Below are 16914 nucleotides of genomic sequence, written 5' to 3' on the forward strand. Positions count from 1 at the left end.
GTTTATTTTGCCATGTGCTATCATAGCTGTCATCAACCACACAGGTTTGTAGAAAGTTCACACTTTCACACACTCTTAAAGTCAGTTGCCTTTCTGATATCATTCGAACCACAGTATCGGTCTGATATTACCAGGGTCTTGGATCCTGGTCTACAATTTTTACGAATGAATTCAATATTCTGGCATCTCTTAAACCTCTGATACATGAAGTATTAGAAAAAAAATAGTGCCACATTTTTTCCCCACATACAATATTTTAATTCTAAAGACATGTACAGACTCTTTCTTTGTTTTTAATATTATTGGATTTTTTTTTTTTTTAGTTTATTTTATCTGTTATATTTAGTCATATTTATATAATGGAAATATTCCATAAAAATTGACTAGTATCATTTTCTTGTCTTCAGTGAGTGGCAGTGTGTTGGACAACTGTTCTAATGCCCACTGGAATTGCAAAATTGCATACACCAACCTCAATTATACTCAAAAACAATGTATCAAAGGGTTAATCTGATATTCAAAGTATAACTAGTAAAAAACTTCTGGGACATAATAATCCACTGTCCATAATACATGTATTTCTATCAAGGCCATCTGTCTTAAAAATTTTCTGTTTTACAACCATTGTATTTAGCTGAAGATATCCAAATGGTAAATTACATTGCAGAGTCGATAGATGTTGTTGGATTTCTACAATGATCATTATGATGACTGTTTGTGGCAGCAAATAGTTTCTTTTTAGTGTAGAAATTTTTTTTTATTATGTAACAAAAATAAAGAAAAAAATACTTTTTGTGCCAAATGAGATATGCGAAGCATAAAAGATGCAGAATTGTTAACTAGAATTCCTGAGATGCTAAATCTCCCTCACAACCCTGAGTATTGAAAGTTAAGATTCGTTGGAATTCAAAACAAGCTCTGAACCACAGGAATTTGGAATTTAATTCATCCTGATAATGACTGTCAATCATCAAACACCCTTGGCTCGATTGAGGAAATAATACATTAGTCCCTTATTTGCCATCCAAACCGTTACCATGGCTTTTCTTTTTTTCTCTTTTTGTTATCCTAACTTGACCAAAGCAAAAGCTACTTTTTGGTGACTAAAGATGAATAAATGGTAAGTTTAAATGCAATCCACAAAACAAAAAATACAGTGAATGGATGACAGTGAAAGGAAACAGAAGTCTCAAAAAGCACATACTTCAATATTATTTTCATCACATCCTCTATTCTATGTAAAAGCTTTCTGTTTATTCATAAGACAGCACTTCCCACAAGACTTTAATTATTGAAGTAGAAATGATGACAAACAAATGGTCCTTATCCCAGAAACCCTGCCAGTTATTGCTTGAGTGTAATAATTGATGCCTTGGGAACAAGAACAAGTTATCTTGAGATAAAAGAATAAAAAAATTACATGTTAAAACTGTTATTTTGATTATAATGGACCTCCATCAGTTCTTGTAACTGGGTGTTTGTTTAATCTTAGTGTTTTATCCTGTTTTAGCAAACTTACAATTACTCGAAATCTCTCCCTTTTTGATTTTGTGTTTGAACTTTAGTAAATGGCAAACTACAGATAAAGCTGTAAAATATAACTCACATTTGGGGGGAGAAATCATTATATTGTCTCCACATCTTACTAATAGCAGTCTAAAGTCTTACAGTAGCAAACAAGTTTTAATCACAGAGTGGCCGGAATACGTTCTCTCCGAGTACTCCAGCTCCCTCTCACCATCCAAAGACATGCATGTTAAGTTAATTGATCACTATAAACTCTCCTTAGCATTGAGCGTGAGCATGAGTGGACGTTTCTTCCTCTGTGTTGACCCTGAAATAAAATGAGCACTTGTCCACCCTGTCTTTTGCCTTTCATGGCCAAAAAAATGTCAAAAATTATCATAAAAAATACAGATGAGTTTTATGTGTTTTAAACAACTTCTGAAGAAAGACTTTTACAACAATCTCAAGTTCTCAAATGGATCATTGTTGACCTGGTTTATATAAATAGTCCCTTAAGAGTAGGGCAGAGTCTGAGAGACTCTGAATGCAGCTTTACAGCTCTGAGGCATTAGAGCCCTTTGAACAAACTCCTCTGCTTGCCTTTCCACAGCTGGAGAAAACTAAGGCCCCATTAACACAACACTCCTTCACATGGATGCTGAAGAGACGTGTTCACTTGCAGATGCTGGTTTATTAGTAGTCATGCATACATGCTGTGCATGACATTTTCAAGGTCAGGAGAGGACAAGGGGGGGCTTGACACAGCTGTTGCATCAGCTGAAAAAGGATGGCACTGTTTACTAGCTCATATGCCATTTTCTCCACTACATGAGCAGGTAAGGGGGGAGGGGGGGGGGTGGGACCTGTTGGTTCGGCTGCTAGCACCAGAGGCCAGAATAAATTGGCTCATCAGACACGGGCCATCTGTCAGGGACTTAATAATTAAAAGAACCTCGCAAGATGTTTTCCAAAAAAGTTATCTAGTTGCCAATGTCTTGACAGTCTCTTTTTCACTGGGAAAAGGCCAGTAGCTCGGCAGTTCCATTCCACCTCCTGTGGTCATTGCTCTGGTTGTGAATAGCAAAAAAAAAACAAAAAAAACTCCTTTAAGTTTACCTTTTGTGCAATCAGCTATGTAAATTGTTCGAGGCTAGTTACTACTGTTAGTTAGCTATTTTACTACTGTTATTCTCTGAATGAACGTCAGCAAAAAACTGTAGGGGCTCTGGTAAGAAAAATGATATAAAAACAAAACGTTAAGCTCTGGTTGGACAGAGGAAATATTTTATATGTTTAAATGAAATGGCAGAGAGGCCAGTTGGGCTGCATTTATTTTATTATTTGTATATTTTGTAAAGATTTATTGTCTTAAAAACACTGGATATAAGAACAAGACAATGGCTCCACTTCAGGCTTCGCTCATTAAAAGTCATACTTAGATTTCATACCTTCACTGGCTTCTATTCTACTTTTGTGCGCACTAGCATACCAAGCAACTGAGGAATGTCTGCCTATTTGACAGGTTCCCACTCCTTTACTTTTATGATACCACCAGGGACAAATATTTCTCTGAGCGCATGGTGTCAGCGACAATCCACATATCAATTACCTAGTAATTAATTAGATGAAATGTTCAGCATCAATTAATGTTTAAGAGGTTAATCTTCACATTGATCTTCAGGAATTATGAAGATTAATGTAGTATCAGCAGTCTGTCAGATGAGTAACTTACAGGAACTATGGCTGATTAATCGGTAGTACCATCTCTTCTAATATACTCTATGTGATAGAGTGGTTGCAGTAGGACTGATCTCCACATGCTTATTATAAATAAAGCTTGTTAAAGAGATTAGTAGAATATAGTTGTGTAGTTTGGGTGCCAAGTTGTGTGCAACTCCAGAGTTTTGTCAATGTGTAGGTTTGTAAGAAAGCATGAGTTTATATATTGAAAAATGAGGTTTGTGTGCAGTGCATGTTTGCTAATCTGTGTCTGGGTTTTAGGTCAAAGATACCATTTTCAATTACAATTAGTATGTTTGAAAAGATGGTCAAACAAACAATGAGCCTTGAGAAGAGCACAGTGCATCCCTTTGGCCTCACTTCCTATGTTGTGTGAAGAGCTGTTAATAAATTGTTAAGTCAAGGCAGTGTATGGACTTTTTTATTTGACTTATTTTTTGTTTTTGTTCCTAATTGTACAGCAAATGTATGCAACAAGTCCAATAAAGGGGTCCACCAGTGGAAAAAGTACCTTTGGTTAAAGAACGATGCAGCACTGGGCAGTGCTCCATTGTGTGATTTGCAATGAATTAGTGAGATTTGTTAGATTTAATGAACATCAACTAATCTGCACATCTAACCTTCCAGGTTACAAAGGTAACCAGCTCTGTTGTTTCTGTAATTGTTCATTACCACAAGAATTTCTTAGTGAAATGTAGACTATGAAGTGTTTGGCTGAATTTGAATTACTGCAACAATGATGACAGAAGCTTCATTATAGAGTGGCGTAAATCATCAAATATCAGACCAGGGGATTCTCCACCATCACATTAATCCCCAATTAACACTGTCCATATATAAAGCAATTACATAGCTGCAAAGAAATGTGACAAATGTTATCTACTCCTCATTTTCTCCTAAAATCCTTCTATCTGAATTTTCATTTTTCACTGAAAATGTTTTCGAAATCAGGTATTAAACCACTTAAAAAGTGTTTTTTTTTTCATTTAAATAGAAAAAAAAATTAACCCTTAATGAGCAGGTAAAATTCATTATTTGTGGTCTAGTGGCAAACTGAATGAGTTTTTCATTGTGTTACTAATTAACATGGGGGATAATCGTTTCAGGAAAATTACACTGAGCAGTTAATGTAGCTGTCACAGACAACACAGCAGAAGAGGTTGATATGTTTCTGACTGAAAAGTCTAGTACATAAATTTTCTTCTGATACTAAACTATTGTTTTTTTACGATAGCAGACTAACTCAATTCCTCTTCTAGTGTCACACTGAACAGGCTTCATCTATCTGTCTGGTGTCATATCTCAAAGGTTTTAAAGACAACTTCAGCTGGATTTAATGAGATGGTTCATTCATATAAAGAGTATGTATAATACAATTTACCTGACTTTTTATATTTCATTTAACCCTAAATTCGCCTTTTTCTATCCTAAGGTATCATCGATGTGCAAATAAATATCAGCAATTAATTAAGAAATTATATTTTCTTGATAAACTAGTCAGTCCGAATCAGACACGTCAAATAATAATTACTTTCTTATATTTTTAACCTTTAAATTGCCACATTTTGGTCAATTAGTCAGTCATGCACAAACAAGAATAATTTTCATTATAGATTTTGCAAACTGGATTATTTATAGGTTGATTATTACAGCCTGGTACAAATGTTTAAAATTAGCAATAAAATTAATTCATATTCATTATTAGTTTTTGCTCAGACTGAAATATGCCTGTTTTGTAACCCTAACCACAAACAAGTACACATCAGCATGTACACACAGGTACACACATTTTCGTTTTCAGCAACATAACTTAAATAGAACATGTGAAATAAGCTCAACCATTGCTCTGTTTCAAATAATATGATCAATTATTATTATTATTATTTATGTATTGTAATTATTATAATAATTACTATGTGGTATTTTTGTAATGTATACCTGTCAGAAAACTAAATCCTAAAGAGATATCTGAAAAGGATTTACAGATGTTACTTTGCAAACTTCCCACTCTCATTGTTCCTGCTTCTTCCCGATGCATTTTAGGAATAGAGATATCCTTCAAAATATTTTATATTTGACTATGAGCAATTTCCAGGCCACAGGCTGGAGGGTGAAGAAGATAAGGAAGCTGAATCTCGACAAACCAGATGAGCCTAAAAGGCATCATGTTTCTGTGTCCTCCTATTGTTTAATTTATACTGCTTAACATTCAAGCCATTTACTGCACAGTTGAGCATACAGATTTGATGAGAAGTTAGTAGCCCATATTTCAGCCTTTCAGGAGACAATCCTAAAAGCAGTGTGACTTTGACAACCAAATCAATGTTTGAATTAATCTAATAAACTGAATTTAAGAGCATGAACAATGTCTTAGCAGCAATATTGATACCAAGTCAGATCTGCAAGAGAGCAAGATAACAGACAATAATAACAGTCATGTTAGACTAAAAAAAAAAAAAAAAAAAAAAAAAAAAAAAAAAAAAGCGACTAGAATTGCATATGATTTGAACTGAATCCTCTATGCCAACACTTGTGTCTAAAAATATAAGACATGCAAGACAAGGTAGTGAAGAGCAGTAATCCACCTTTTACAATGGATACAATTATTCATTTATGTGAAATCAACTCTGGGGACATTGTTCCCGTGAAGATCTCAAACCAGCTCCACTGTAAACACTTCCCAGACAATAATAATCACTCCTGTTTGTATTTTTGGCTTTCATAGAGCATGGGAATTTTTTTTTTTTTTTTTTTTTTTTTTTTTTTTAATAAGCTGACACAGTGGAACAAAAGAATAAAGCTGAAGCAAAAATGTGATATCTTTAGCATAAGTGACTTTTGATAATCCCTCTGTATCCCAACATATTTTCACACAGAAAATAAGTCTGCATTCAGTCAGAAAATGCAATTCATTTATATTTTAAGATTTGAAATTTATGAGCCCATATCCAATAAAATCAAGAATTTACTACAAAGTATGAAGAAAAATTCTTTAATTATGAGATATTGTTGAAGGTTAGAGCAAATACAAATCAGAAAGTTAACTAAAACTCAGAATAAATCCTATTCAGTTTCATGACAGTCGAAAAAAAGTTAATTGACGAATAGGATTTCTCATATATCATGTATTCCCAACATGATGCAATTTACCATCATTGACTGAAGCTCCTTTCATGATAAATAAATACATCCAGAGCCACCACAAAATCATTTTCTTTCGTTTGCCTATTGATAATATGATGTAGCCTTTTCATTTCTTCTCTGTCTTAAATTCGATTGGTAATGTCAGAAAAATCCATCCTCAGATAATAATACTCAAGACTACAATTAAGTGTCTAGTTCGATTTTAATCAGCACAGGTATTGATACTTAAGTGCCACTTTTCAGGGTAGTTCTCTAAAAGGACCAGCTACCTCTGCCCATCGTCAACAGACACTGCAGCACGGTGGCGAAGTGGTTAGCAATGCAGCCTCACAGCAAGAAGGTTGCTGGTTTGGACCTCCCTCCAACAAGACATTTGTGTTAAATAAATTGTTATGGTTAATTGATCACTTCTCACATGTAACTCACTTTGGATTAAAAATGACAGTAGAAACATGTCAAGTTAGCGATTTTGTCACTACATGCAAGTTTTTACACCAAAAAATAAGCATCAAATCTAGCAGCTGTCTGTTGTGTAATTGGAGAGTTTTGGAGTCATATGGGAAAACAAAGACACGTTATGTTCTAAATGAGCAGAAGTTGCTGCATTAGGCTCAGGCTCCATCCAAAAGCACTCAGAAGAGTCTCAATCTTCACGCAGCTGCATTCACATCTCGTAGCTGCAGTCAGAGCACCTCCACTCCATTACCAGAGTCAAAATGAATCGCACAAAGATACCTCTGGCTGGTCCCGCCCTGGCTAACACTCAGATACTGATGACTATTAGATTCATTTACACTTCATTCATTCATCATTCATTTTCTTCACTGCTTAGTCCCATTAAGGGTCATGGGGAAACTGGAGACTCAGCAATCACTAGGCTGTCCAGTCCATCACAGGGCCCACACAGAGAGACAAGTTCACACTCACACACACTCCTATGGACAGAGAAACCAAATAACCAAACATGCATGTCTTTGGACGGTGGGAGGAAGCCGGAGTACCTGGAGAGAACTCACGCATACACGAGGAGGACATGCAAACTCCACGGAAAGGAGTTTCACTGTTCAAACCTCCCCGGCCAAGACTCAAACCAGCAACCTTCTTGTAAGACCACAGTGATATCCACTATTCTACCGTGCAGCATTTAACATGAAGAGCTAATCTTTTAATAATTCTTAATTAAACAATCTAGATGTTCTGAAGTATTGTGAGAGAAAAAGGACAATTACGTTAATACACATTTTATACATGTTAGTACACTAACTAGGGGTTTTAACTTTTTTCTAGTTTTGTGGTATTTTGCACTACATTGAGAAGATTATACCTTTACAGGACATAATAAATTAATTTCACAATGTAAATTTAGTTTACCATATTTATTTATATATTTTTATTGTATTGTTTGTGTGAAGTAATTTTGCAGTTTTTTGTTTTTTTTATTATCGTATTAAAGATGGTATCAAGGATAATCCTTAGTGTTGAAATCGAATTGGAAACGCGGGTATAATGACAACCCTACTCTGTCATGAAGCTAGGTGCTCTTCAAAGTGCTTGTTTGACAGTGTCTCTGACACATAGACACAAACCTTTCTGCTCATTTTGCCAATCAAGTAATCCTCACTGTTCTTGTCCTGTTTTATTGCTAATCTCTCAGTAATAATAAGCGAGGCACACCTTTCTCCTGCTGGTGTCCCTACAGATTTCATATTAAAGGTTAACACTGCACTGTAGGGCAGGAGTGACATCACAGAAGCATTTCTAAATACTTCATATAATCAGGACTTGAATGTATGACAATGAACACAGCTTGGTGAAGGAGCCAAGCTTCATTAGACACGCTATATCAGTACAGTGCATTCTTTTATTCCCTGTGGAAGGACATGAGTAGCTGTTATACTTCTTCTCATGTGTGCCAGCTCCAATAAAAGCCAAGAAGATAATCCTATCTGGCACTTATCACAGTATGATTTTTTTCATGTGCATTTTGTGTTTGAAGGCACGCTGCAGTCTGCAGTAATCTCATTTTACTATAACGGTATAGCCTGGCAGGGCTCTTTAGGACATGTAAGGACTCACACACAGAACAATACTGAAGCACAAAAAGGCAGAAATAAGTTTCTTTGAGACAGTGTTTCCTTGGAAGCAGTATTTGTGCCAAGGCTTGCATAAGGGTGTGTGCTAAAAGCATGTGTTACTGGGATTCGGTTCAGTAAGGAGTGGGAGGCAGACTTAAGCTTGATTTATGCTTCTGTGTTACATCAACACTGTAGCCTATGCAAGTGACCTACACAGTAGAGCATTTATGCTGCCTCCTTATATCATATAAATCATTTTATTTTTCTTATAAAAAATTTAAAAAAAAAAAAAAACAGTTGGATATATCACCACACTAATACATTATATATATATATATATATATATATATATATATATATATATATATATATATATAGAGAGAGAGAGAGAGAGAGAGAGAGAGAGAGAGAGAGAGAGAGAGAACATTAAAATTGTTAACGCTACATTACCAAGTCCACTCATGGATTAGCTTAACTTTGAAAAATTAACCAGTTCTTGACTTGACTTGCATGGCATAGAATGAATGCTCTGTTAGCCAATCTGCCATAACATGAAACATGGGAGATCATATGAAAGCAACACAGCAGTAAGTGAATGAATTCTCCAGAAAAAACTCCATTACGCTGCTAAGTCTTCACACAGGAATGCCACATTATTGTTAGAAATGCACCTTTAATTGCCCATCACAAAAATATTAGTACTCTCATTTTTACAAATTCTAGAACTATACTTAACTGTATTGATTTATTTGCAGATAAAGCTAAATGACTACCTTAGCAACGATTAAAGCGTGGTAGATTGAAAGAGATTAAATTTTGCATTTACATTTTCTCAGAGCTTTCTCGAATCGTAAAACAGCCAGGAAACCTCAACTGTCTTTTTGAATAACAATTTAAGTACATTTTCAATTAACTTCCGCTGAATTTTACTCTTGGTACCAGTATCAGGTGCAAAGGGGCAAAATGGAAAATTCCGGGCAAGAACAAACCTGTCTAAAAGACATGGCCAACACCCCTGCTGGAAGTAGATCAACTAAAAATACAGATGAAAGGCTCCATTGCCTGTGACAACCCAAGAAGCCTGTGGCACAGATGATGTAATTTAGCACCAGTCTACTTTAATCTTGTTTTCAATTCACAAGCAGAGTCCTTGTAATGACAGAGTGTCCCAAGCCTTGAAACCAGAACACCTTTTAAAAAAACAAAACAAAACAGTTGTTTGCCTGTTTTGTTACCAATTCTGTTCAAAGCTTTTATTAAGAGAATTTTTAGGCACAATGTAGGTGTTAAGGGGGTCCTGTTTGGTGGCCTCGGGATTGGATCTCTGCTTTTTGCAGATGATGCAGTTCTCTTGGCTTAATAGGGATGTGATATCCAAATCTGTAATTTACAGCCAAGTCAGCAGCGGTTGGGATGAGATCCAGGACCATAGTTTGAATCCAGAAAAGATGAGGGGTGTCCTCTCTGGATCATAAATAGGGTCCTTCCCCAAGTGGAGGACCTTAAGTAAACTGGGGTTTTGTTCACCAGTGGGAGGAGAATAGAACAGGAGATGGAAAGTCAGAGTGAAGCAGCGTCTAAAGTGATGCGGACTCTGCATTGGTCTGTCCAAGTGAAGAAGGAGCGAGCTTAAGGGCAAAGCTTTTGATTTACTGGTTGATCTATGTTCCTACCCTCACCTATGGTCACAAGCTGTAATTAGTGACAGAAAGAACGAGATTGCAAATACAAGTGCTTTAAATGAATTTCCTGTGCTGGGTGGCCAGGGTCTCTCTTAGCTATAGGGTGAGAAGCTTCTTTATCCGGGAGGGGCTTAGAGTAGTCACTGCTTCTTTGCATCAACAGAAACCAGATGAGGTTTTATAGGCACATCCATTTTGGAGGAGACCCCAGAGAGAACCCAGGATGTGTTTGAGGGATTACATCTCCTGCTGATCTGGGAACACTTTAGGATCACAACGGATGAGCTGGTAGAAGGGACTGGGGAGAGGGCAGTCTGAGCTTTCCTGCTTGGCACCAGGATCTCTTCCATGCTTTGACCTTTAAAATATATTACTCATGCCAATAGCATCACTCATTGTTATTACAACTGGGATTTCTCTCAGATTAGCAGTTTGGTAACATCTTACATGTAAACCTAGAATGTGTGTTGCCCTTGCCAAAAGAGTTAATATAATTGCAGAAGCGCATAATCTAAATTTTCAGAGGATATAAAGAAGTGTATTAGTTGCTAAAAATATGGAAGCCTATACTTAGAAAACTCAAATGTACTGGAACAAATGGACATGCTACTAATTGTTACTTCTTTCAAATATTTTTGTCAAGAGTCATTCAGTTGGTGCCAAAAGTCTTTGTGTTTATCTGTCAGGCCATGCAGCTGTGTTTGACCAGATGTTCAAGGGTTCAAATCAACAGCTACCAAATGCAAATGCCAAAGTTGAAATAAAGTCAAGACCTTTCACCTGCTTAACTGTAGAATAATTCCTTAAATTAAAGCCGAAAGCTTTAAGCCCATATCTGCCAATTTCTTGTCAGTTACAAAAATTTTGCAAACTGAAATAACAATAATTGTGTAAGTACTTCTGAGCTTGACTGTAAATTTTCTACATGTCTGTTTATGCTCTGCCTGGCTGCCATGTCACCCTCGGGTCAGTTCTGTCTGTTTCCAAGCAAATGAGACAGAAAGAGCACTGTGCTGCTGTTTAACCATGTTACTCTGTCAAAGCTATCTGTGCACTGAACAGGCCCGAGGGGCTGGGGTGGGTGGGTGGGGAGGGGGTGTCTGAGAGTACATGTGTGTGTAAGAAGAGAGGAAATCAGTGCAAACGGACTTGCAAATTGCCACGGGTCAATTGTGCTGCACTGGTTAAATGGACATCAATGATGCAACAGCTGCACAGTCACACAAATGCAGGACATCAAACCTCTCAGTTTCATCTGCTGAACCCCTGCGGTGATACCAAGAGCTCCTGCATTATTGATAGTCTTGTTCTGTAAAGCACTGAACTTACTTACACCCAACAGCTTAACAAAAACATTTTGTCATACTAAGGGCTTTAGTCTGACTCTGTGAGACTAACATGGGCACTGCTATTCTCTCACTATTAAGTACATAACAACTCAACAGACAGCTATTTCATTTTAAATTAAAGTGATGGATGAATCGAATTTGGTTCTTCAGGAGAAAACGTCCTCAAATTAAATCTCAGATTGCACTGTTGGCAGTAAACCTCAATGGATTTATAGAGAAAGTCTCATGTATAATTACAAGCCTATCTGCAGCCTCCTTTGTCTTTAAAAGAACACCCTGCTTCTGTTATTTTGAGGAAGAATGTGTTCACGGTTATCTTGCTACATCAGCTACATCAGACTTAGTTAATCACTAGTGAAAAGACTTGTGCTTGTTGTATGCACTTAGTTTTTTGCAGTAGGGGAGTTATAAAACAGACATGAGTCATAAGATGCATGAAGCTTAGATGCTGCAGATCTTCAGGATATTTGCTGGCCAAGGGAGTTATTGCCTTCCTGGACTGGAAACCCAGGAGGCAGCAAGCCATGTGATGTAGTGGTCTCCCATAGCAACTGCACTGCAGCAGCCAAGTGCACAAAAATGTATATCAAAAAGGAGTACCAAATATTTTTGGAGACATAACTTTGATTTTTGAAGGATACAGATTTTCTTTTTAGGTGCAATGATAGAGTATAAATATAAAATCCTAGAAGTGCAAAGGCTCAAAGTAACAGATGATATCCGTTGATGTGAAGTATTTTAGTGGTATGGGATTTCTTTGTATTATTTAACGTTTTCTGTGCGTTTATACACATTTATCCTTATTAACTACGATTCTATATTATACTTATTACGATAAAACAAGCCTTTTTTCCCCAATTTTTTAAATCTTTTTTTTAATATAAATTTGTTATTTAAATATAATAACAATATAACAAAGGAAAATTAAACCATTTACTTTAGAAAAAATATGTTGATAAATTCTCTACGAAACAGCATCAGAAAATTTATCAAGAATCAGTCCAAAGTTGTAGGTTCACTGTTTAACTGTGGATAGCAGACAGACAAACAGACAGGGTACATGACACTGAAAAAAGTAGTGGAAGATAGTAATCCATGAGAAATATGTTGACTAAAATGTGACCATGCTTTCTGGCAAATGCATGAGTGAGCAACTGGTGTACCTCCAACACAGAGATGTCAAAGATCATTAAAACAAACCTGCAAGAAATGAACCTGATGTTCATTTATGATCAAGAACCGCATTGCCTGGACTATTTTATGCTGGAACGGCTTCCATGTCATCCATGGACTGCTCTATTTAAAGAGTCTGGGTTGATGATCTTGAAAAACACACTGACATATCTCCAGTTACAGAGGCCAGGCTGTGCTGCTATAGCGCCAAGAGGCTAAGAGTGTTCAGCAACAAAGTGGTTATGGAAATGGAGTGTAACACTTTGTTAGCAAGCGAGCAATGGTTGATGGGAAACCTAAAAAAAACCAAAAAACAAGTCAGACTAAACAGAAAAGCTTATTGAGTGCTATACAGGTACTTAAATTCAATAAGCATCACAAATTATTGTGGATTTTATTAGAGAAGAAACTTGCATTAGCAACTTCAAAAGCTACTTTTAAGGGCAAATTATATCAAAAGACTAAACTAAATCATTGCAAGTTCATTTTTTATTTTTCAGTCATAATTCTTGAGACTTTTAATAGCTCAATGTGCAAGATAGAGTTGCTGTCTAGAGGGGCTGCTCCTACATTGCCCGATGTTTCTAAGTCTGATCAGGTCATTTTTAAAGACACAGCTATGTTCTTTTCTGTAAAATCATTTGTACTGGATAATGGATATTTATTAGGGGAGCAAACTTAAGTTTATAAGCCCTCTGTTGTGTTTAGATGTTTAGTTTTAGGAAAGGATAATGATGCTGGCTGCAAGGAACATTTTAACCTTTCATGCATAGTGGCCCTATAGTGAACACCTATTTACAAGCTTTTTTCTTGCATATTCATGAATGAGAACGGTATTTTTGTAAATAAATCACTTCAGTGGATGTTAATGAGTCATCCAATGTGTTTCCACTCACTGGTAAATAAATAAATACATGATATAATTGCACATAATGTAATTACACCTGTTTGCCTTTGCGATAATTAGGAAAAGAAAATGATACAGCTATATTTCATACAATATTTACATAACATAATTATGATTATATATTATTTTATAAATATCTTATAGAACATATTGAAATAAATAATAAATCATGATAAATTCTAAATATTACTAATAAACTAAAAAGTATCATTGCTTATGTCTGTAGAGTTAAACTACTGTATTGAAAAAAATGTTGCATTGTTTTTTATTAATTCATGAATGAAAGGGTTAATGGTAACATCAAAGTTTGATTTTCTGTGAGAATACAATAATTTCAAAAAAATATAAATATCTTTCTCAATATAGTAGTCCCCAGTGACTCAATAAGGAACATTGACAATTAATCCATCTAATTAGCCCTTGATTCAGCTGTGCGGTTTGCATTACACCCTCTGGATAAACAAATGACTTTCAATCCACCACAAACATTATATCCCAGTGTGAACAAGAACGTACCAGGAATGCTTGCACAAGAGAGTTGTAATCTATCTATGCTATTTCCAAAGAGGTACTGAAAACACACAGGAAAAATGTAAACAAAGTCGTGTTAGCTCGCTATCACACCAGTAGTCTTTGTCTTATCACAACAAAAGTCAGTGTTTAGTTTTTGGATGTGGTTACTATGAACATTATTGTAGAAATGGCAATACTTCCACTTATAGGAAGAAGCAGAGATGAAAAATAGGGAGAAACTGCACCAAGTTATACCATGGATCACAGATGTTTTTCCACCCAGATACTTGATTTAATTGACTAAAGAAACAATAAAAGGGTCTGACAGTACAGGTGGTGCTTTAAGGTCTAAATGTAAATCCCATACTAATACCTTTATCCAGTTTAATTATCTTAATTTACATAAGTTATCATGAAAATGTGAAAGTTTCAGTTTTTATCACAACATTATACAGACATGACAAGACTGACATTCAGTAAATATTTTTAAATTAATCTATTCATCTATTAATAAATATTTAGAAATTGTAGAGGTAAACTTTAGTGTTCCTCCAACCATCAACAAGTACTATTTTATACCATGATAAGGATTCATGACAGTGTGTTCAGATTAGAGGTCTGGTTGATAAAACTGCATACCATTGTCACCCTTTGCTTTCGTCTAATGACAAGAAATGCACCTCCCCAGCGAAACACATGAGAGGGAACAGCTGGGATTCGGTTACTTACGTCTGTGTCGGGTCCCTTATCTGCCCCCGGGCAGGAGAACGTGACAAATTCATGGCACCTCTTGTGGACCACAAAACAGCAAACTGCAGGGAAAGAAAATAGAATGTGGAGTGGACAGGTGGGGAGAGAAAGAAAGACAGACAGAGAAAGATTAGAAAGACACACAAGAAGAAGACAAAATGTGAAATGGTTAGAATCCAGTGTTCAACTGCCGAATGACAGACAGCAGGAGAGAAACAAATCTGATAACACAGTGAGGGATTGAAAAAGAAGAACAACTCATGTACTGGCTTCCTGTCATGTCTCCAAATGGCGAGTCCTGCCTGCAGGCTGGTTGCTCTTATTGCACACTGTAATACCACCTCTTCTCTAACTTGTCAGGAGGTAAACCAAACAGCATACACACATAATTGCATACACAATTTATATTTTATATTTTCTATGCATGTATATGTGCAAACTCAAATAAAGAAAGCAGACAAACAGATGGACAGACTGATGCTCTGACACGTCTACTGAATCCACATCCAGGCCTTCACACTTGAAGGCTCTGTCAGAGCACACCATTATTCCTTTAGTCCAAGAGCCAGGTCACAGAGTACACTGCACTACACAGCCAGTGTTAGCTGCTTAGTCAATATGGACAACAGTATCTGCTACTGGGTTTCAGAAATTAGCAGGATGAGACAGGCTAGGGTTATGACTGGTCATCATAAAGAAACAAAACCTCTTCATTAACAGCAGCAAATTTGCCTAGATACAGTAGATGTTATTTCTGCTCGTGTCTCTTGATTCCTTTTCTTCTTGTAAGGACTTGATATGTTCAAGGCCAGTGCTTGTTCCATTTAAATAAGCATTACCTCAAGAAATGTCATTTCCTGTATGCCTGAGCAAGCTCCATTCATCACTTCATTTATGTGATGAGTTTTCAAGGCTTTGTTTTATTTTCTGTTTCATTTCTGTCACCGTTTATTTCAACATCCAGTTGCATAAATGGAACATTTCATGGCTTGCACTACAACACAATAAAGTTCATATTTATACAGAATTTACAAGTCAAGAGGACACAGCAACTTACTCAAGTATGTAGGGAGAAAAAGTGTTAACAAAATATATGTTTAACCAAAATAGTCACTAAATACCTTAAAACCAGCTGTTAACCTGCATAGTGAACTGGAATGAACAAGTTTGCCTGTTCATCTATTAACTGAAGCTATTTCTTGCTGTTGATGTACACTTGTACAGAATATATTTCATAATGAAAACTGGTTCACAAAGTAGAAAAAAAACATTATAACTCAAATTATTTAAAATCTGAATACTGCTGTAAAAAAAAAAAAAAAAGATTATCACCAGCATTTGAAGTTGCAAAGTTACATCACCTTAGGATGAAGTGTAAGTAATAATTTTAGAGTCTATCACAAAATTTATCCAAAGAGACTGAGTCCATCCAATCTTTTGATCTGAACACCACATAGGACAAAAGTTGCTGAGGCTGATAAGAAAAAGTCACTTGCTTGGAATAAGAAACAACAGAAACGTATATACTCAGGTTTAATCATTCTGAATTTGGTATTTTTGATGCTAACTGTGTCTTAACAGGAGGTAGAAATGGTGAACAGATGGCATCTTCACGTGTGGTTCTCACCTTGAAACATGAAGACGGAGGTGTGATAGTGAATCAGAGTAACCAGAACATTTTGCAGCAACACCATTTTATCTGGTTAGTGTTTCATCAGGACAGTAAACCAAAACAAACCTCCAGGCTGTGGGGTATACTTTAAACATAAGGAACAGTGGTGTGGTGTGGTGTGGTGTGGTGTGGTGTGGTGTGGTGGTCCAGTGTCTCAGATGACTTGTCATCCACAATAACCTGACCTATAAACTCAGCTGACATGGTTTGAGAGTGCGATGGAAACATAGAAAAATGTTAAGAACATATGTGAACCCCCTCAAGATGGAGTGTGCTAATGTGCTGTCATAGGAATAGCTGGGTTATTTGTTTTTAAACAAACATATGAGTGGTATTTCATGTGATAATAGCTGATAAAAGATACAGTAAATGTCCTACTATGGTAACGATCTGATAAAAAAAT

The 16914-nt window shown here is 36.1% G+C and overlaps 1 protein-coding gene across 2 annotated transcripts in view; it reads right to left on the reverse strand.

The window, feature by feature from the left end:
• The window catches only part of prkcaa (protein kinase C, alpha, a), a 135444-nt gene that overhangs the window by 77666 nt on the left and 40864 nt on the right, over positions 1-16914 (reverse strand). For both annotated transcript variants that reach the window (XM_079265224.1, XM_079265223.1), the window contains exon 3: positions 14819-14901. In XM_079265224.1, the coding sequence (XP_079121350.1) occupies positions 14819-14901 (83 nt within the window). The remainder of the gene's footprint in view (positions 1-14818; positions 14902-16914) is intronic.

The sequence above is a fragment of the Telmatherina bonti genome, assembly GCF_933228915.1.
Source record: "Telmatherina bonti genome assembly, chromosome: 3".
Lineage (NCBI taxonomy): Eukaryota > Metazoa > Chordata > Actinopteri > Atheriniformes > Telmatherinidae > Telmatherina > Telmatherina bonti.